At 42.8% G+C, this 16556-nt stretch overlaps 1 protein-coding gene across 1 annotated transcript; it reads left to right on the top strand.

The window, feature by feature from the left end:
- The first annotated feature begins 4355 nt into the window (after positions 1-4355).
- mtmr7a (myotubularin related protein 7a) lies at positions 4356-14617 on the top strand. The gene is made up of 14 exons (XM_068714318.1): positions 4356-4529; positions 4831-4953; positions 5177-5339; positions 5545-5702; positions 5800-5928; positions 7224-7358; positions 7622-7754; positions 9538-9647; positions 10806-10931; positions 11374-11423; positions 11513-11713; positions 11933-12067; positions 12195-12321; positions 12449-14617. The coding sequence occupies exons 1-14, from the start codon at positions 4506-4508 to the stop codon at positions 12764-12766; spliced, it is 1932 nt and encodes a 643-aa protein (XP_068570419.1). The 5' UTR covers positions 4356-4505; the 3' UTR covers positions 12767-14617.
- Positions 14618-16556: the final 1939 nt, after the last annotated feature.

The following is a 16556-nucleotide window of genomic DNA, read 5'->3' as shown; positions in this document are numbered from 1 at the left end:
TGACACTTGTGTTTACCCAGTGCAGTCCACAGGAGTGCTGCTAAAAGCATGGGTGCTGATTGGTCAATGAAGGGTGGACGAGCTCCAGTACCTGGGGGGGGGGGGTTAAGTCCTCCTAATGGAAGACAGGTATTGCTCAATGTTCCCTGAGCTATTGGACCCATGGACATTACAAAATCAATAACGCACAGCTCCCTGTGGTACACCACCAAGAGCCTGGCATCTCCACGGCAACTTCAGTTGAGCTCTTGGAGGATTTTTATTTATTTTTTTAAAGGCACATTTTTCCATCAAACACTGCCTGCGAATTATAACTAAGGTTGAGTTTGCAGTGGTGATCATTTCTGCCAAGACCAGCTCAAACCAGCTCAAGACCTCAGTGGGAAGGTGGCAGCTGGCAGCTAGAAACACCGTGCAATCCGGCATGACAACAGCCAACTCTCCCTAAGTTTGTCCATCCAGCCAAGCAGTCAAATATCATGGCCCAGTGCCCACCAAACCTTGGCTGCAGGGTTGATTATCTGACCTGCATGCTGATGGGAAAGCCAATGTTTTCCTTAGTGGTGGGCAGGCTGGAGACACTACTGTTAATACTGGCGGTTTGTCTTAAACACACACACACACACACACACACACACACACATTGATCTGCTGTACGACAAGTTCCTAAACACATTTATCACATTTAACACAAATACAGCCAAAAAGCTGCACTGACATTCGATATCACCACAGAAAATACTTACTTTTGGAGTGAGCGTTTTATACATGCAGCCGGTCACTGTAACCATGGAAAGGATGGAAAGGAGTTCACTGGCTCACCGTGTCTCGTTGTTGACATGGGCTAATTCTGTGAAGCCAATTGAATGCATTTGCCCTCCGATGGCTGAGTGACCCAGCTTCAAAAACGTGGCTATGGTCAACAGATTGAGTGGTGTTTGCCTTGTGCACTGTTCGCTCCAGTTAACACTGGTGTCACCAGGAAATGTGAGAGTGAACAATTACTGATAAGGCAGCCGACAGCCATGAGAAGCGGCAAGACAGTGACAGGGACCTCCAGACAGAAAACTGCATCATTGGGGCAGAGAGATATTCAGACTTTGATTTGACAAGAATGTAACTAGTTTATGTGGATGTACCAAAGTCAAATAAAAGACAGGAGCGCAGAAAACACAGCTTTCAGTGCAGCTCACTGGAGAAAAAAAATGTAAATCAAAGTTTTGAAAATAGGTTAGACATTTGTTTAGGAGGCCAGTATTAGCCATGGTTTACAAGTTGAATCTAATGGTACGGGACAAAGTCTCTTCATATTGCATTTTAAGAACAGTCTGGGGATGAAGCCTGAAGACATTACCCGTCCTTAGTTTGACATAATACTCTTTTTATTAGGTAGGAGGGTGGAGTATTATCTATGGATGTATTCATCCTCACCGGAGAGTACCGCTCTCTACTAAAAGTGATTTCCTATCTCTATCTAGGTCAGTGTACAAGCCTCGTACATACAGCACTTGCAGTTTTTCATGTAGTGGAACAAAAAAACAAACTACATTTGATCAAATTCAAATGTATTCAAAGGTTTGGATGTGAGTCAAGGCACAATCTCGGAGTAGTATAAAGTATTGTATTATTGAATGCCATCAATCTTTTGTTTCGAAACATTTGGCAACAATAAGAGATTCCTTTGATTATGATCTGCGATGTCCATATCTGACTTTAGTCCAAGTCCCTCGGGATACACTGACTTCCAAATATGAATTCCACAGTGACAAGGCTAGAACGTGCCTGAAAGTAGAACTGGGGGATTTCACAAGTTTACAGCCCTCAATAAATATTTGGTTTCAAACCATCCCTCTGCACTATCCTTATCATTTCAAATCTTGTTTTGTTTTTTTATATGAGGTGATTACACCTACTTGACATGTACCAGTCATAAAACAGACACCAACCATGAACAAATTTAAAATCAGTTCAGTCATCTAGGCTGGATTGTCTCAATTAGTAGAATGCACATAATATGATTGCTCATCTAAACAGAGGCAAGTTATCTGATCTGTGTGATTTTATCAGAACTGAATTGTTTTTTTATAATCAGTGGACAATCAAGCTTTTTTTGGTTCCTCATACATGAATGCAGCGCAGAATGAGTGGGCGAGCAGCAAGGCTGTGAGGCGTCAGTAAGTCAATCACTTCTGCTTAGTTTAACTAACTACTTTTATTGTTTTTTTTCTGCTCACTGTCTTGCAACAGATGGCTCATCTACTCACTGGTGTGCAAAATACTGCTGAATATAAAAATACATTTGAAATTTGGTACGACTTGCCAAAACAACGAAAGACGTCAGAAGAACTTGATAAACTAAAATATCATCTGGAATGATGCATTGGGAGCTTCTTAAAAAAACACAGAGAGACTAATTTTAGGCCAGCTACACTACTTTCACAAAACTAAGAGCTGTGTCTCTGAATGTCTCCTGCCGACAGCTCACAAGAAATGCTGTAGCGGGAAAGCTTTTAAGATGATTTATTGTACAGTGACAGCAAAGAGGCAGACAAGAGATGGAGGGGGAAGAAAGAGGGAGGTATGACATGCAATAAAGATCCCCAGCTGGAATCTAACCGTCGAGTGTTGCGACTGTGTAGAATGTACTCTAACCATTCAGATACCATAGTGCTCCAGAACGGAATGCTTTTGCCCTCTATGGCATCTTGTTGCTCTCAGGCAACAAACTACCGTTTTGGACCTCACACCTCCCTTTTAATTGTTTTTAACTTGAAAACAGTATATACAGTACATACTATCACCAGACATGATAGGAAGCAAAGCTGCACAGGACACAATGCCACAAATTGGTAAGTTCACTCTGGCTATGCTGGCTATGTTTAAATTGAAATATCATTATATAAAAAATGTATGCATGCACATTAGAATGTAAAGAAGTATGTTTGATTGCCTAACAACTTATTTTGTTTTTATTTATGTACTAAAATTGTGTTTTTTGTTTGTTGCCTAACATTGTGCAACTAGACCACTTATGTTCAGGCAATATCCTGCTATAGTGTGGAGATGATAATTATGACAATAGTCATTGTTTTTAGTTTACTATCTACTGATAATTACAGAGACAATTAGGACGTCAGGGGTCAGTCAGCAGAGTAACATGTGTGTGTGCATATGTGTGCATATGTGTGTATGTGTGCGTGTGTGTGCGCGCGTGTGTAAATGTGTAGTAGCTGTGTTTGTTTGCATGCATGTCAGTAGATGAAGAGGGTAAATGACACATTCAAATTTGTGCTTCCTGCTTTCTTATAGGGGAACGCTTGTCTGTTGAATGACGCTGAGTCTGTGGATGAAGAGGAAGATGAAGAAATGGCAGAGGTTCCACACCTATGCTGGTGGAGAACACCCCACAATACTTTCTACAATGCTTACCCAGAACATCAGGATCTTTGCAGATGTGACACACACACACACACACACACACACACACACACACACACACACACACACACACACACACACACACACACACACACACACACATATGCACACACACGTTACTCCGCTGACTGACCCTGACCTCCTAAATGTCTCTCAAACGACCCCAACTGCCTGATCATGTTCGTTACGCTCATAATATGTTCCTGTGTCCATTTCTGTAATTATCAGAAGATAGTAAAGTTAAAGCGACTATGGTCATAACATTTTATGATTGGTATATCATCAGGGACCCCCAAGCTCCCCAAAAATGGGGTGAAATATTTTTTACCCCCCAAAATAAAGTCATGCCATAGAGGTTTAAAGAAAACTGCACCCTTTGTTTGTCCTTAATTGCTTTTTTTTTTTTGTAACAGAATGTTTCTTCCAGAAACAAAGTTTTCACTGTACTGAAAAAAACAGGGCAATTATTTTGTATTGGTCAGCCATGTTTTTTATTGTGAAAAGACAGGATACACTGATGCCTAGCATTTCAAGGATTCAACTGGTATCACAGGTGTAAATTGTTTTTCTGAACAATGCTAATGTCACCATCATTAGGTTGGCTCAATTTTAAGATAGCTTATTATCAATAAACCACTAGTTACTTCATTAAACACATTTTATATATTATTATTAACTTTAGTTAAGGTGTGCAGTGTGAAGCGTTTGTCTCAAATGATTTGAGGTCAGTAAATGTCTTGAATTGACTTATTTTTCGTAAACACTTCAGTTACATAACCATTAACTCTAGTCAGCAGCGGCCTTAAACGCCCTTTGACATTTTACACAAGCCACAGCCTGGCTGTGGCCGGCTTTAGGACCCAGCGGTGCAGCTCATATGTGAGCTTTAGGCAGCCGCAATATTATGGCAGCGTTTACCTGCGCGCTATGACTGTACAACCGTTAGCATTTAAGCTAACCGACAGCATATTGTAATACTACTGTACACATGTTGTGCTGCTGTTGGTAGTTGTATCGGGACAGGTTCAGTGATCGCAGGAAGCGGCGGCTCATCTCTCAGCTTGCTGATGGAGCACATCCGACTACCAAAGGTAAACCGTGGATGTGATTGCAGTGATTAGCTCCAATTTCCGCACTCTGCCTCCAGTGTCAACTCAACAGAAACCGTCATGCGCGCTCGCGGTGACTGCAGAGCTTTAATGCAGACAATTCATTAAAATAAATACAGGCTTAATTAAAGTGTGTGCCGTGTCGGCCACGTAGGCAGTCATGGTCCTCCCGCTGCTATCCGCCTCATATGACGGCGGGGTGTGTTTTGCTTATCACTGCAGTTAACACATGAGTGTTTGAGGATGAGGCTGCTTGAGGTCGTTCTTCCTCTTCCTCCTCCAGGTGGAGAATGTCAGGCTGCTTGACAGAGTCTCCCCCAGAAGAAGTAGGCTGGGCACCCTCTACCTGACAGCCACGCACACCATCTTTGTAGAGAACGAGGCTGGAGTGCGCAATGAAACATGGGTAAGCAGCAGCAGCAGCTCAGAGCACTGAAGGACCAGAGATGAATCAGTGAGGACAAACGGTGCATGTTAAGGAAGATGTTGTCAGTAGGACTCGCATACCAGGCCCATTGTTGATTGACATTGCATGTTGTTTTGCTTAGTTTGGATGTAGTCAATGTATGCATCTGTGCTGTCTTTGCAACATTAAAATGTCCATATTTGCCTTCCATTAATCCTGCCAGGTGCTTCACAGTTTGGTGTGCAGCGTGGAGAAGCAAGCCGCCACAGCCTCGGGGTGTCCTCTGCTTATTCACTGCAAGAACTTCCAGGTTCTTCACTTTGTCGTACCTCGGGAGCGGGAGTGCCACGATGTCCACCTGTCCCTGCAGCGTCTCTCCCAGCCAGGTGAACTGTGTTTTTCGAAAAGATAATATTGGTGATGCTATTGCTCAAGTGTGCAAGAACAGATACAAAAAAATGTATATCGGCAATATTTTAATTTTTTTATTTACTCCCAATTATTTGTATCAGTGGCAGCCTCAAAGTCGGGTATTGGTCATTTCCTCTGCCTTCGCAACACTTGACTGTCAACCACTGTCATGCCTTGCAGAGCGTTGTGAGGAGCTGTATTGCTTCTCCTATAAACCCAACATCGATGAGGAGGAGAGACGGCAGGAATGGGACTTTTTGGACCTCAAGGCTGATTACAGCAGAATGGGACTCCCAAACTCCCTGTGGAAACTCTCCCCTGTCAACCAACACTTCAAGGTCAGTGAGCCAACATCTACGACCAGTTGTGCTATTTTATCCTAATATGGCCATGGCAGAAGCTTAAGCCTTCTGTTATGGTATTTTCTTTTCAAAGGTGAGCGACACGTACCCCGCCGACCTGTTCGTGCCTCAGTCCGCCACGCCTCCGGTCATAGTGGGGAGCTCCAAGTTCAGGAGCAGAGGCAGATTTCCTACTCTATCGTACTACTCCAAAGAAAATCATGTAAGCCGCATACATTTGCCCTTTTTTTTTCTCTACATGCTTCCTGTAACAGCTCATCTTAATACAAAGGGCATGGACACACTGAACCCCTCTCTCTGACTGACTCTGCACAGGAATAGGGTGAATCTTGTTAGATGTAAGCCTATCAGAACAGTTACAGTATTTAGTCACAGATGTGACAATGTAGATAAGAGATCGTATATTAAAATGCAAGATTATCACAATACTTGCTGTTTTTGGCCGAAGTGACCGTGACACTGGGCGTTCATCCTCAGCAGCATCCTCCCTCTTCAAGCAGCCAAAAGTGTTTGTTTCACAAAAGAATGCTGGAAAGTTTGGAATGTCACAAACCCTCAAAGTAAACATTAAGTCACTGCAGCTGGATGTATTCTGGACATTTTTTTTTTTTACATCAGATATATGTACTGAGCCATGAATAAATAAATACAATTGAAGATGCTCTGATGGCTCCAAAGTAGCCCCAGATTCTTTATTTGGTTTGGTATCATTTGCTCTGATTGTCTGACTGATCAAGCAGGTTAAAGGCTTTCTTTTAATAATGTACGTCTGCTGCAACACAGCCAAGCTACAGGGCCATATGAGACTGTATTAATGAAAAACATAGAGCAGAAACAGATGTCCATTCTTTTTGCTATTTCAGATTTTACTGATTTAAAAAAATAGAATATTTAAACATTGAAAATATATCAATAAAGATAAAGAACACTAAAGTACGAGACTCGGGCATCAGTAAAACAAAATGGAAAGAGAACCTGTCCCACACTAAGGAGATTCGTAGCCGATACTTAAATAGGGACTTTGTCAAGTTAAAAAAAAAACATCCCATGAGGAGACGTCCATGCTATCTTTAAATCAAAGCGTTAATCATTACTATTTTCTGTATCTGAATCAGGGAATAAGCCTCAACATTAATAATCCCTTCTATTAATCCTTGACTGGACAGTTGGGAGTGCTTTATGTGTGTGAGGTCAGCTTCCCAGGGTTGAGGGTCCAGTGTGTGGAGCTCCATTCGTCCAACGGGGCTCCACTCTGGTTCATGAGCCACACAACGGTCTCTGGCATCTCCCTTGTGGATATTAAAAAAAGGATATGAGAAATTTATATTGAACATGCAAGGAAAGAAACAGTACTGTGAATTTGTAATCACCCGCATTCTCACATATTGGCTTTGCTTTGTTCTAAATGTGACCCAAAGTATTAATTCACTTATAATCCAAATGTCAGACGAGTAAACGTCCCCGTATGAAGCCTGAGCGCCTCTTGCCTCCTCCCAGGCCGCCATCTGCCGCAGCAGCCAGCCCCTGTCTGGTTTCAGCGCTCGCTGCCTGGAGGATGAACAGATGCTGGAGGCCATCCTGAGGTCCAATCCCCGCAGCGACTTCATGTATGTGGTGGACACCAGGCCTAAGGTGAGCCCTTTTGTGCCCAAGGAACAGCCTGCGAAAATACAAGTCTTACGGTCTTACAGTACTATGCTGTGTGTTCAGGTGGGCTTTATTTTCCACGCTGCGTTTTGCCAGCTGGATGTGCTCACAGCAAAAGCCTTGAAAACATCCCGGCTATGTGCTCGTTGAACCATGATTGATATTGTGTAACTGACATGTGGGTAAAGCCATCTCTTTTTTTTTTTTAAGTGATTTTGCTTTTAATAAAAAAATATTTCTCTTTCTAGCTGAATGCAATCGCAAACCGAGCTGCAGGAAAAGGCTACGAAAACGAGGACAACTACTCCAACATTAAATTCCAGTTCATCGGCATCGAGAACATCCACGTCATGAGAAACAGCCAACAAAAAATGCTGGAAGGTAATTATCTTCCTGTAATGATGGACATTCACTGTAGAGACGGTTTGGGAGGCACAGCAGTGTCAGAAAAGTTCCACCACATCAGTGTTTGCATAAGGAAATGTATTGTTTTACGGCATTGTCGGTTTTAAAGCCCGCTGCTTCTTCCCCATTGCTGAAGCAGAGCAGGACCCCATGCTACCCCTGCAGCTTTCATATGCACTCATGCGGACTGGACTGTGCTGCAATCAGGCCTCAAATGAGCCCACAGGAGAATTTCTGGGTATTGTGCAGGGGTGCTCCTAGGAAGACTTTGAATCCATCTGGATTTCATTTCTGAGCTATTTTGGTTTCCCGGAGTGGACAATCCGGGACTTTATCCCCCAAAGAGAGACCCAGGGCGTGAGAATGATGTGATTTCAAGTCTGAAAAGTTATAGCTGCTCTCAGTTGTGATAACTCTTTGCCCCCCTGGCAGCACAGGGGAAGTCTTTTAAAAAAAAAAAAAAAAATTAAAAAAATGTGGAGACAGCAACTGCCCTTCAGAGCCTGCCTGACTCCCTCTCTCTAACCAGTTGTACACTTCAGTGAGATTTCAGAGACCCCTCTGCCTGGCAGTATGAGTTCAAACATTTCCTCCATGCCGCCCTAGTGTTATAAAAGGTTGAATGAACCCATTCACCTGCTTGCTCTCCTATCAGTGGCCTCAGAGCGCTCTCTCTCACAGGTCAGCACACTGATACAGTGTCAGCAAAAAAATACATTGTCACCTCTGCTTAATGAGGGAGCAGATGTTTGCACACAGTTCTGTAATAGGTGATGTGACACAATTGTCCTGGGCGAATGAAATGTCAGCTGAGGAGAAACGGGTTCATGTCACTCTGCCCCTCAGTCAACTTGCAAATATTTATGTTGAACCCTGAAGACGGAAAGAAAAATGAATTTTAGGCATCGGTTTTACAAGATAAACAAACGCAGGAAGCCTTATGGTACAGAAATGGATCTTTATTTAATTGTCTGTTTTGCCTGTGTTATTGTTATTTGAGTATGGCTTTTGTCTTCTAGGCCTAAGGCCTTTAATTAGCATTAAACACAAAGTAGTGCTGAGGCTGATGTAAATGGATTGTTTGCAGGTGTTTTGGTCATCAACCACAGTATATGTTTACAAATGTATACAAATTTGTGTACACACGTTTACATGTTGATGGCACTAGACGGAAAATTAAGGGAATCGACAAAGTGAGTGAAGTTCATCATGAGGGGAACAAGGATGTTTTCGCTAAATAACATGGCGATTCTTTATGTCGTTGCTTAGGCATTTCACTCCAAACCATAAATGAACCTCATGGTGGCAGTAGAGGAAAAGTCAGTTATCTCCAATGTCCTTTGGATCATCATCTGGGAACTATGAATATATGTACAAAATGTTGTGCCAATCCATGTAGTAGATATTCCGCAAGTGAAAACTTTGACCCCGCTAATGGGTCTAGAGGAAAAGTCAAGGGGATCACTAAAATCAGTAGGATTCATCCTCTGGGGAACATGAATATCTGTTCAAAAATGCATGACAATCCCTTATATTCAATTGTTTAAGACCAGACATTGCCATTTCGAGAGCCAAGCTGAAGGAAATCTGTTTTTGAAAGCAACAGCGTGACCCATATTTTCTCATGTCTTGCACAGATTCCCTAGAATTCGCCTAGATGTTGTCAGCGATGTGAAAGTGAGCGTGGGGTTTAATAAAGTCCAGTGATCAGGTATGCTCCTTGTTTCCTGCCAGTGAGACAGCTGTGTTGTGCTTACAGTGTGTGAGCTGCGTTCCCCCTCCATGTCCAACTTCCTGGAAGGTCTGGAGAGCTCAGGCTGGCTGAAGCACATCAAAGCTGTTTTGGATGCAGGCATCTTCATCGCTAAGGTCAGTCTAGAGGTTGATCCCTGCTGTCTGCCTCACCGCGCCACTCAATATTAGCTTAGGTGTTTGTGGGGGGGGGGGGGCATTGTATCCTGTATGTGTGACACTCAGTTGCCAGTCATTAGGCGCTCCTGGCCAAACTAATACAGTCTGATACATCAGTCCTGCAATAAATCAGCCGGATTTATATCTCACAGAGAAAAATGGGCTGGACAAAATGATAGAAACGCCCATCAGTATAACACAAAATTCAACAGCATCCCAAAATGAGTTAATCAGATCACTTCCCTCCGACATTGCGCTTCTTTGACAATGCTTCACCAGTCAAATACTTAAAAATGTACACGGTATGGCAAGGATCATTCAATGCAACAGACAGAGACAGGATTTGTATGTAGCCTAACAGGAAGAAGTGAGTGTCTGAAAGGTGCAAATCAGTGAACATAAATGATCTGATAACTTGTCAGTTTCTCTTCTCCAAACTGCAATTTACCAGAGAGATTTTAATTATTGATCAAATAGCACAACAAACTGTGTCTAAAAACGCATAAATAGAGGAACTTGAGACGCACCACGATGTAATCACCTATCTCCGATGCAGTGTTGTTTATTATATTGTTTGTGATTTTATTGTGTGCATTTTTTGGACATATTCCTGTGTTTGGCACGTTGGCGCCACCAACGTCGTTGAGTGAAAAAGCATGAAACCAGGGGCATAAATTCCTCGTCCTCTTGCATCACATCAGGGACTCATAGTCCTGCTCTTGGTCAAAAACTCCACAGGGTACCTATAACATTTTGGTTTTGAGGTAAATTCAATCTCAAAGCAATGGCGCTATTGGTCTCATTCGAACTGCGCATTACTGAGTAAAAAAATGTTCTGTCAGTATATTGTAATAGTTTTAATGCATAACTGGCAGAAAACCAATTTTACCAACAGTTGCTAGCTTTAGAAGTATGTTCACTGCTCCATTTTTGACCGATTAATGCTAATATTTACACTTTGATTACAGTATAGAGTAGAGTACTTTTGTTGCACTGCACAGACTGTGAATTTGTGTGTGTGTGTGTGTGTGTGTGTGTGTGTGTGTGTGTGTGTGTGTGTGTGTGTGTGTGTGTGTGTGTGTGTGTGTGTGTGTGTGTGTGTGTGTGTGTGTATAGGCTGTTGCAGAGGAGGGGGTCAGTGTCCTGGTTCACTGTTCAGACGGTTGGGACCGCACTGCTCAGGTGTGTTCAGTGGCCTGTGTGCTGCTGGATCCTCACTACAGGACCCTCAGAGGACTCATGGTAGATAACCAACTGTTACCTTTTTTGTGTTTTAAGTTACAGTGTAGAGTTGCATCTTTTAAGTATAATTGTGACTGTCACATTTGCCTCTGGTACACTATCATATTTATATATCCAGTTACACTGTGGCTTTAGCTGATAGTCCGCAGGGGGCTAATGAGGCTTGATTCTTTGATCGAAAGGATTTGTGCAGGCCAACTTGGAATCCACCAAAAGCCACTATGGAAAATATTATAATATGATAGAGAAGCCTGCTTTTGGGAATTGTGCCTAAAGTTAAAAAGAAAATGACCCCCCACAGAGGGTGAAGAGGCTCAGTCATTCTGCAGGGATTTACTGTGCACTTTGTCTGAACCTTTTAATCATGACATGCTGAAATTGTAAAGAATCTGTGGTCATCCCTCTGTTTCAGCACATGAATGTTTTTTTATTATTATTTTAGGTTCTCATTGAGAAAGACTGGGTCTCATTTGGACACAAGTTCTCTCACAGGTTTGACTCTGAAGATTTTTTATTATAGCAGCTCTGATTTTCAGATCTTTTTCTTGGTTGTGATCGAACCGTCCTCTCCTCTTCTCCAGATGCAACCACCTGGTTGGAGACCCTAAAGAGGTGTCCCCCGTCATCGATCAGTTCCTGGAGTGCGTGTGGCAGCTCATGGAGCAGTTCCCCTGTGCCTTCGAGTTCAATGCGAGGTTCCTCATCACCATTCACAGCCACGTCTACTCCTGCCAGTACGGCAACTTCATTGGCAACAACCAGCGGGAGAGGGTAGAGCTGGGGTGAGATTTAAACCCGCAGTTTCTTTTCCTTTTCACAGCGCAGACATCTTGTCAGGGAAGACTGACCACTGAAGGGAAGTGACAGCCAGTGGTTTATTGCATCGCCCGGGTTTATGCAAATAGAGGCGACTCTATGCTAAAAAAACAGGCTATTCTAAATCAAATTTCTTTTATCGATCTTGATTTTTACATTGTCTTTATCTGTTGCCTTTCATACAGATTGCGTGAGAGGACTCACTCTTTGTGGAGTTATCTGTGGAAGAACAAGACCGACTACGTCAACCCTCTGTACCGACCAGACCACAGCCAGACACAGGGGCTCCTCCGGCCCTCTACTGCCCCCTACTGCTTTAAGTAGGTCCTGACAAACAGTGTAGTTTTAATAACCTGGTAGAAACATGTGTTTCCTAGTATTTTAAACAGTCTGAGCTATTAGACGGTTTCGTATAAAATCCATATAAATGGTAAATGCTTCGCACAGGTCTTGGAGAGGGCTGTACAACCGGTTTGACCAAGGGATGCATCCTCGACAGTCTGTAGAGGATTATCTGAGTGCCATCCAGGAGGAGACGCAGCAGCTGGAGGAGCAGCTGGCTTCACACAAACAGGTAGGACAGGGCTATAAAAGGAATAAATTCTAAATTTCTTATGAGAAAATACAATCTACCGCAATTCTTTTCTCTGGTTATAGAAGGTGTATTATACTGTAGTCTTCGTGTCTTTCATTTTCAATAGAAAATTGCTCAACTGGAGCAGGAGGAGAGTGTTGCCCAGAAAGCCGTCATTTTTGATAAGAGCCCCACAGCGTGGGCTTTTGGTAGTGACCTGGGTCTGGCCAACACCCCTCAGGACTACACCGGGGGCTTCGTCACCAGCAGCCCCTGTCAGCCTAAAGCACCAGACGACAGCCTGGTCCTCCTGACCCAGGACTGCAACCTCTCCAACGGCAGCGACCAGGAGTCAGGGATCGCGGACGTGAGCTGCCGCTCGCCTCTCAGCGAGGACAGCGCCAGGGACCCGGACTCTGATGAGGCCGCCTACTCAGCTGCCTGAGGCAAATGTAGCATTTGATGGAAGGTGTAGCAGCGACCAGTCGACCACTGTGCCACTGGACAGGCCTTTACATTCACCACGTAACTCAGCTATTGGCTAACTCTAGTGAAAAGTGTTATTCGGGTGACACAAGGGACTTGCTCTTTTGTTTACATGTGCTGTGGTGGACTATCCCTGTTGCCACACACACGTACATATGAGTTGATAGTTGTTTACTGTAGCTGACCACATTTCACCTTTTGCTTAACCTGATGAGGAGCAAAGCTCACCGTCATGTCTGTTGTTGAAGGCAGAATTAACCCATGAGTGTGCACAGAAAGTTTATACAATACACAATAACAAGTTTCAAAAACTAATTTACCAAAGTCAATAATGAGTTACGAACAATTATGAACAATTCAATGCACTCAGTGTAAGTGTGTCAACACATCAAGTTAATAATGAGTCATTCAACTGTGTGCTTCCACACACTTTTAAGTGTGTTTTCATTAAGAATATGGCTTTACAATCATGTAAACATATAAACATAGATTTTGAGTTCTCAAAGCAACAGGAAACAACAACCAGAGCTCCAAAGAGACATAATCATCAATTTAGCTGCATTGTTTGTGCTTAAAGATGGCAACAAATTATAATAATAATAAGGGAGGGGGGGGGGTGAAACATGATAACAGCAGACTCGAGTTGTAGCTCTTTAACAAAGATATGACAAATATGTACAGAATACTGGCTGTTGACACAATTGGCATTCAAAACGACTCAGCTCTGTAGCAAAGATTTGTTTTTCCTTTTTCTGTAAAGTGTTTTGGTGGATTTTTCAGAATACCTAATTTAAATGCTGTCGCACCTTATGATCACTGCTTCTCAATCACAGGCAGTCTGCAGTCAAATGGCAATGTAGCGGTGTTTCAACACACCTTGTGGTCCACACACCTGGGTTTTTCAACTTGATACACAATGTCTTAGTTTTAAATGTTATTGAACAAGCAACTCATTACATTTCTGTCCACAATATTTCAACGCCAGATTTGCGATCAAAACAAAACTCTTACCAAAGGGAATTGACCCTCTGCTGGTATAAAAGGTGATGGCACTACTGATGACTGAACCAGCAGACTAGAGCATGTGAACACAAATACACTGCTGCTTTGGGCAGCAGATAACTGACTGACTTTTTGATTATTGGCGCCATCTCAACTGTAAAGGTAGCATTAAAACAGTACACAGAACAGTAGTACACGTCAGGTGCACTCCAATACTGTAATTGAACAATGCCAAGGTTATCAAGCAAAGCATGTTAAGATATTTTTGTACTATGTTCTATGTTTTTGACTACTTACTTCAATGCATATTGTTTTTATTTGTGTGAGAGTGACTAAAATGTCCGGTCATAAGGAATTCTGACCTGATGTAAAAGAAAGGGCTTTAAATTGCTACGTTTATGTGTTCAATGTCGAATAAGAGCCACATTTGTCAAACTGGTTTAAAAAACATTCATATTTATTATAATCTATTACAAAACAAGACACTATACCTGTCAGGGATTCGTGGCATTCTGGCTGCAAGGATGGCAACGGGCCCAAGCTGTCTGCAGAGGAGGACTGTGGTGGTTCCGGGTTTGTTTCAGTGGGGCAAACAAATGTGGCTGCTGGCTGGGTCCCAACTTGACTTAAGGCGGGGGAAACTGTAGGCCTGGGCACAGGAGTGGGGCAAAGAATGAAATTGGCTGCTGGCTGGGTCCCAACCTGAGCTAAGATGGGGGAAACTGTAGGCCAGAGTGAATGTTTGAGGTTAATGAGGAAGGAAGACAAGAGGCTAGGTGACAACACTGGAATAAAAATCTGAAGCATTGCCATTTGTGAATTTACTGCAGAGAAAGATAGTCTAAACATTTAAAAGAATTATCCCTGTGCATTTGATTATTACTATTTATAATTACATTATTTACCTTGATTGGGTCCTGCAGCTCTTATTTCCGCCATTAAGTTCATGGCAAACGTGGGATCTGGAAACAGATCTAAGGTAATGATGGCCATCCAAATGGACAAACAAATAAAGTTATTAAGGTATCATACTTGTTTTTACTCACCAGTTGTCAGTCGATCAAAAGTTTCCCTGCTAATTCTTAACTCGACGGAGCCTTCATCATCCTTCAAGATAACTGTTAGTTTGTCCATTGTTGCAGGTTTAGCTGAGGTCCTTTAGGGGCCTTTATATACCCAATTGCTTGACAGTAAATGACCACACACCTGCTTGAAATGGAGCAGATCTACTGTGGGGGAGCCCATTACAATTGACAGATTGTGGCCATCACAGTGATTGCTGTTGTGTGTGTGTGTGTGTGTGTGTGTGTGTGTGTGTGTGTGTGTGTGTGTGTGTGTGTGTGTGTGTGTGTGTGTGTGTGTGTGTGTGTGTGTGTGTGTGTGTGTTGCTGATTTTCCAGATGATGTTGTGGAAGATATTTTATATCTCCAGTATATACATGTTAGAATTGATAACATTGTATGTAATATTATAAGCAACTTATGAGCAGTCTCAACATAATTTATTAGTATATATTTCCATTTTGTTGTAAAATCACACACACACACACACACACACACACACACACACACACACTATTCACAGATGAGCTCTGTGTAAATTGGACACACTTTCGTTGAACAGGTGTTTGTGACCGGAATTGGCAAGGTGGAGGCGGCTAAAAGAGAGAAGAAGAGAGAGATTTCGAAAGAAAATGCTGACATGTATGGGTCAAATGCTGAAACAGCAACAAGAAATGATAGCACTACTGCAAGAAATCAACAGAAAATAAAAAATGTTTACCCATATTCATGTCTGTGTTTTTGAGAAATTTCATTAAGAAACTAACTCTACAAAACTAGCAGTGTTTGGCTGGTTCACCCTAACCAGTATAACCACTACTCGACGATCCCCTGCTGATTTTGCCTGGGTTCTTGCACCCAGTTACCATGAGCTGCCATGTGGAGGCACAGCAGAAGTCTTGATCATGTAGAGGCACTTCAATCAAAAGGGAATGTCTTTAAAATATTACAAGGTTAATTTCTACTTTGCATTTGACCTGAAGTGCCTCCCATCACCCTGTGGCATCCTGCACACCAGCTCACAAAAATGTGTAAAGAAAATTGAAACTAAAAGTATTGTGAAGGTGTATACTGACCTTAAATTTGGGCACAGATCATGTCTCTGTACTGAGATGCATCTTGGTGGTTGGGCTGTGGTGGATGTGGATCATCAATGTCCTCTCTAAGTTGATGAAGGAGACCCTGCTCATCTTCATCAAGTTGGTCACCTGACTCCAAACAAATGTTGTGAAGGATGCAACATGCTGTGACAGTTGCACTGATACTTGCCACTTCCTTCATGTGCAGACATTTGAGCCACCTGAATTTTGATTTCAGGAGGCCAAAAGCATGCTCGATGGCCACACGAGCTGCAGTGAGCTTTTGGTTGAAGCGCCGCTGCCTGACGGTTAGGTGGCCATTATCCCGGTAGGGTTTCATCAGTTTTCTCAAAAGAGGATAAGCTGAATCACCGATGATGTGCATTCCCTCTGAGACCAGGGCCTGAGGATCCTCTTCCAAAAACCGTGCAACATCAGTGTTGCGAAATGCTCTGGCATCATGCCAACTACCAGGGTGACCTACATTGACGTGACAGAAGCTCCGCTTACTGTCACAGAATCCAGTGAGGATGATGGAGTAGAATTGTTTCCGGTTATAATAGGCTATGGGATTGTTGCAATGTGGTTTGACAATGGGAATATGAC

The sequence above is a fragment of the Cebidichthys violaceus genome, unplaced genomic scaffold (assembly GCF_023349555.1).
Source record: "Cebidichthys violaceus isolate CVI_PGR_0920_01 unplaced genomic scaffold, fCebVio1.0.p SCAF_2, whole genome shotgun sequence".
NCBI classification, from domain to species: Eukaryota; Metazoa; Chordata; class Actinopteri; order Perciformes; family Stichaeidae; genus Cebidichthys; species Cebidichthys violaceus.
Note: the sequence above shows the minus strand (reverse complement) of the source record. Positions and strands in the feature narration are given on the sequence as shown.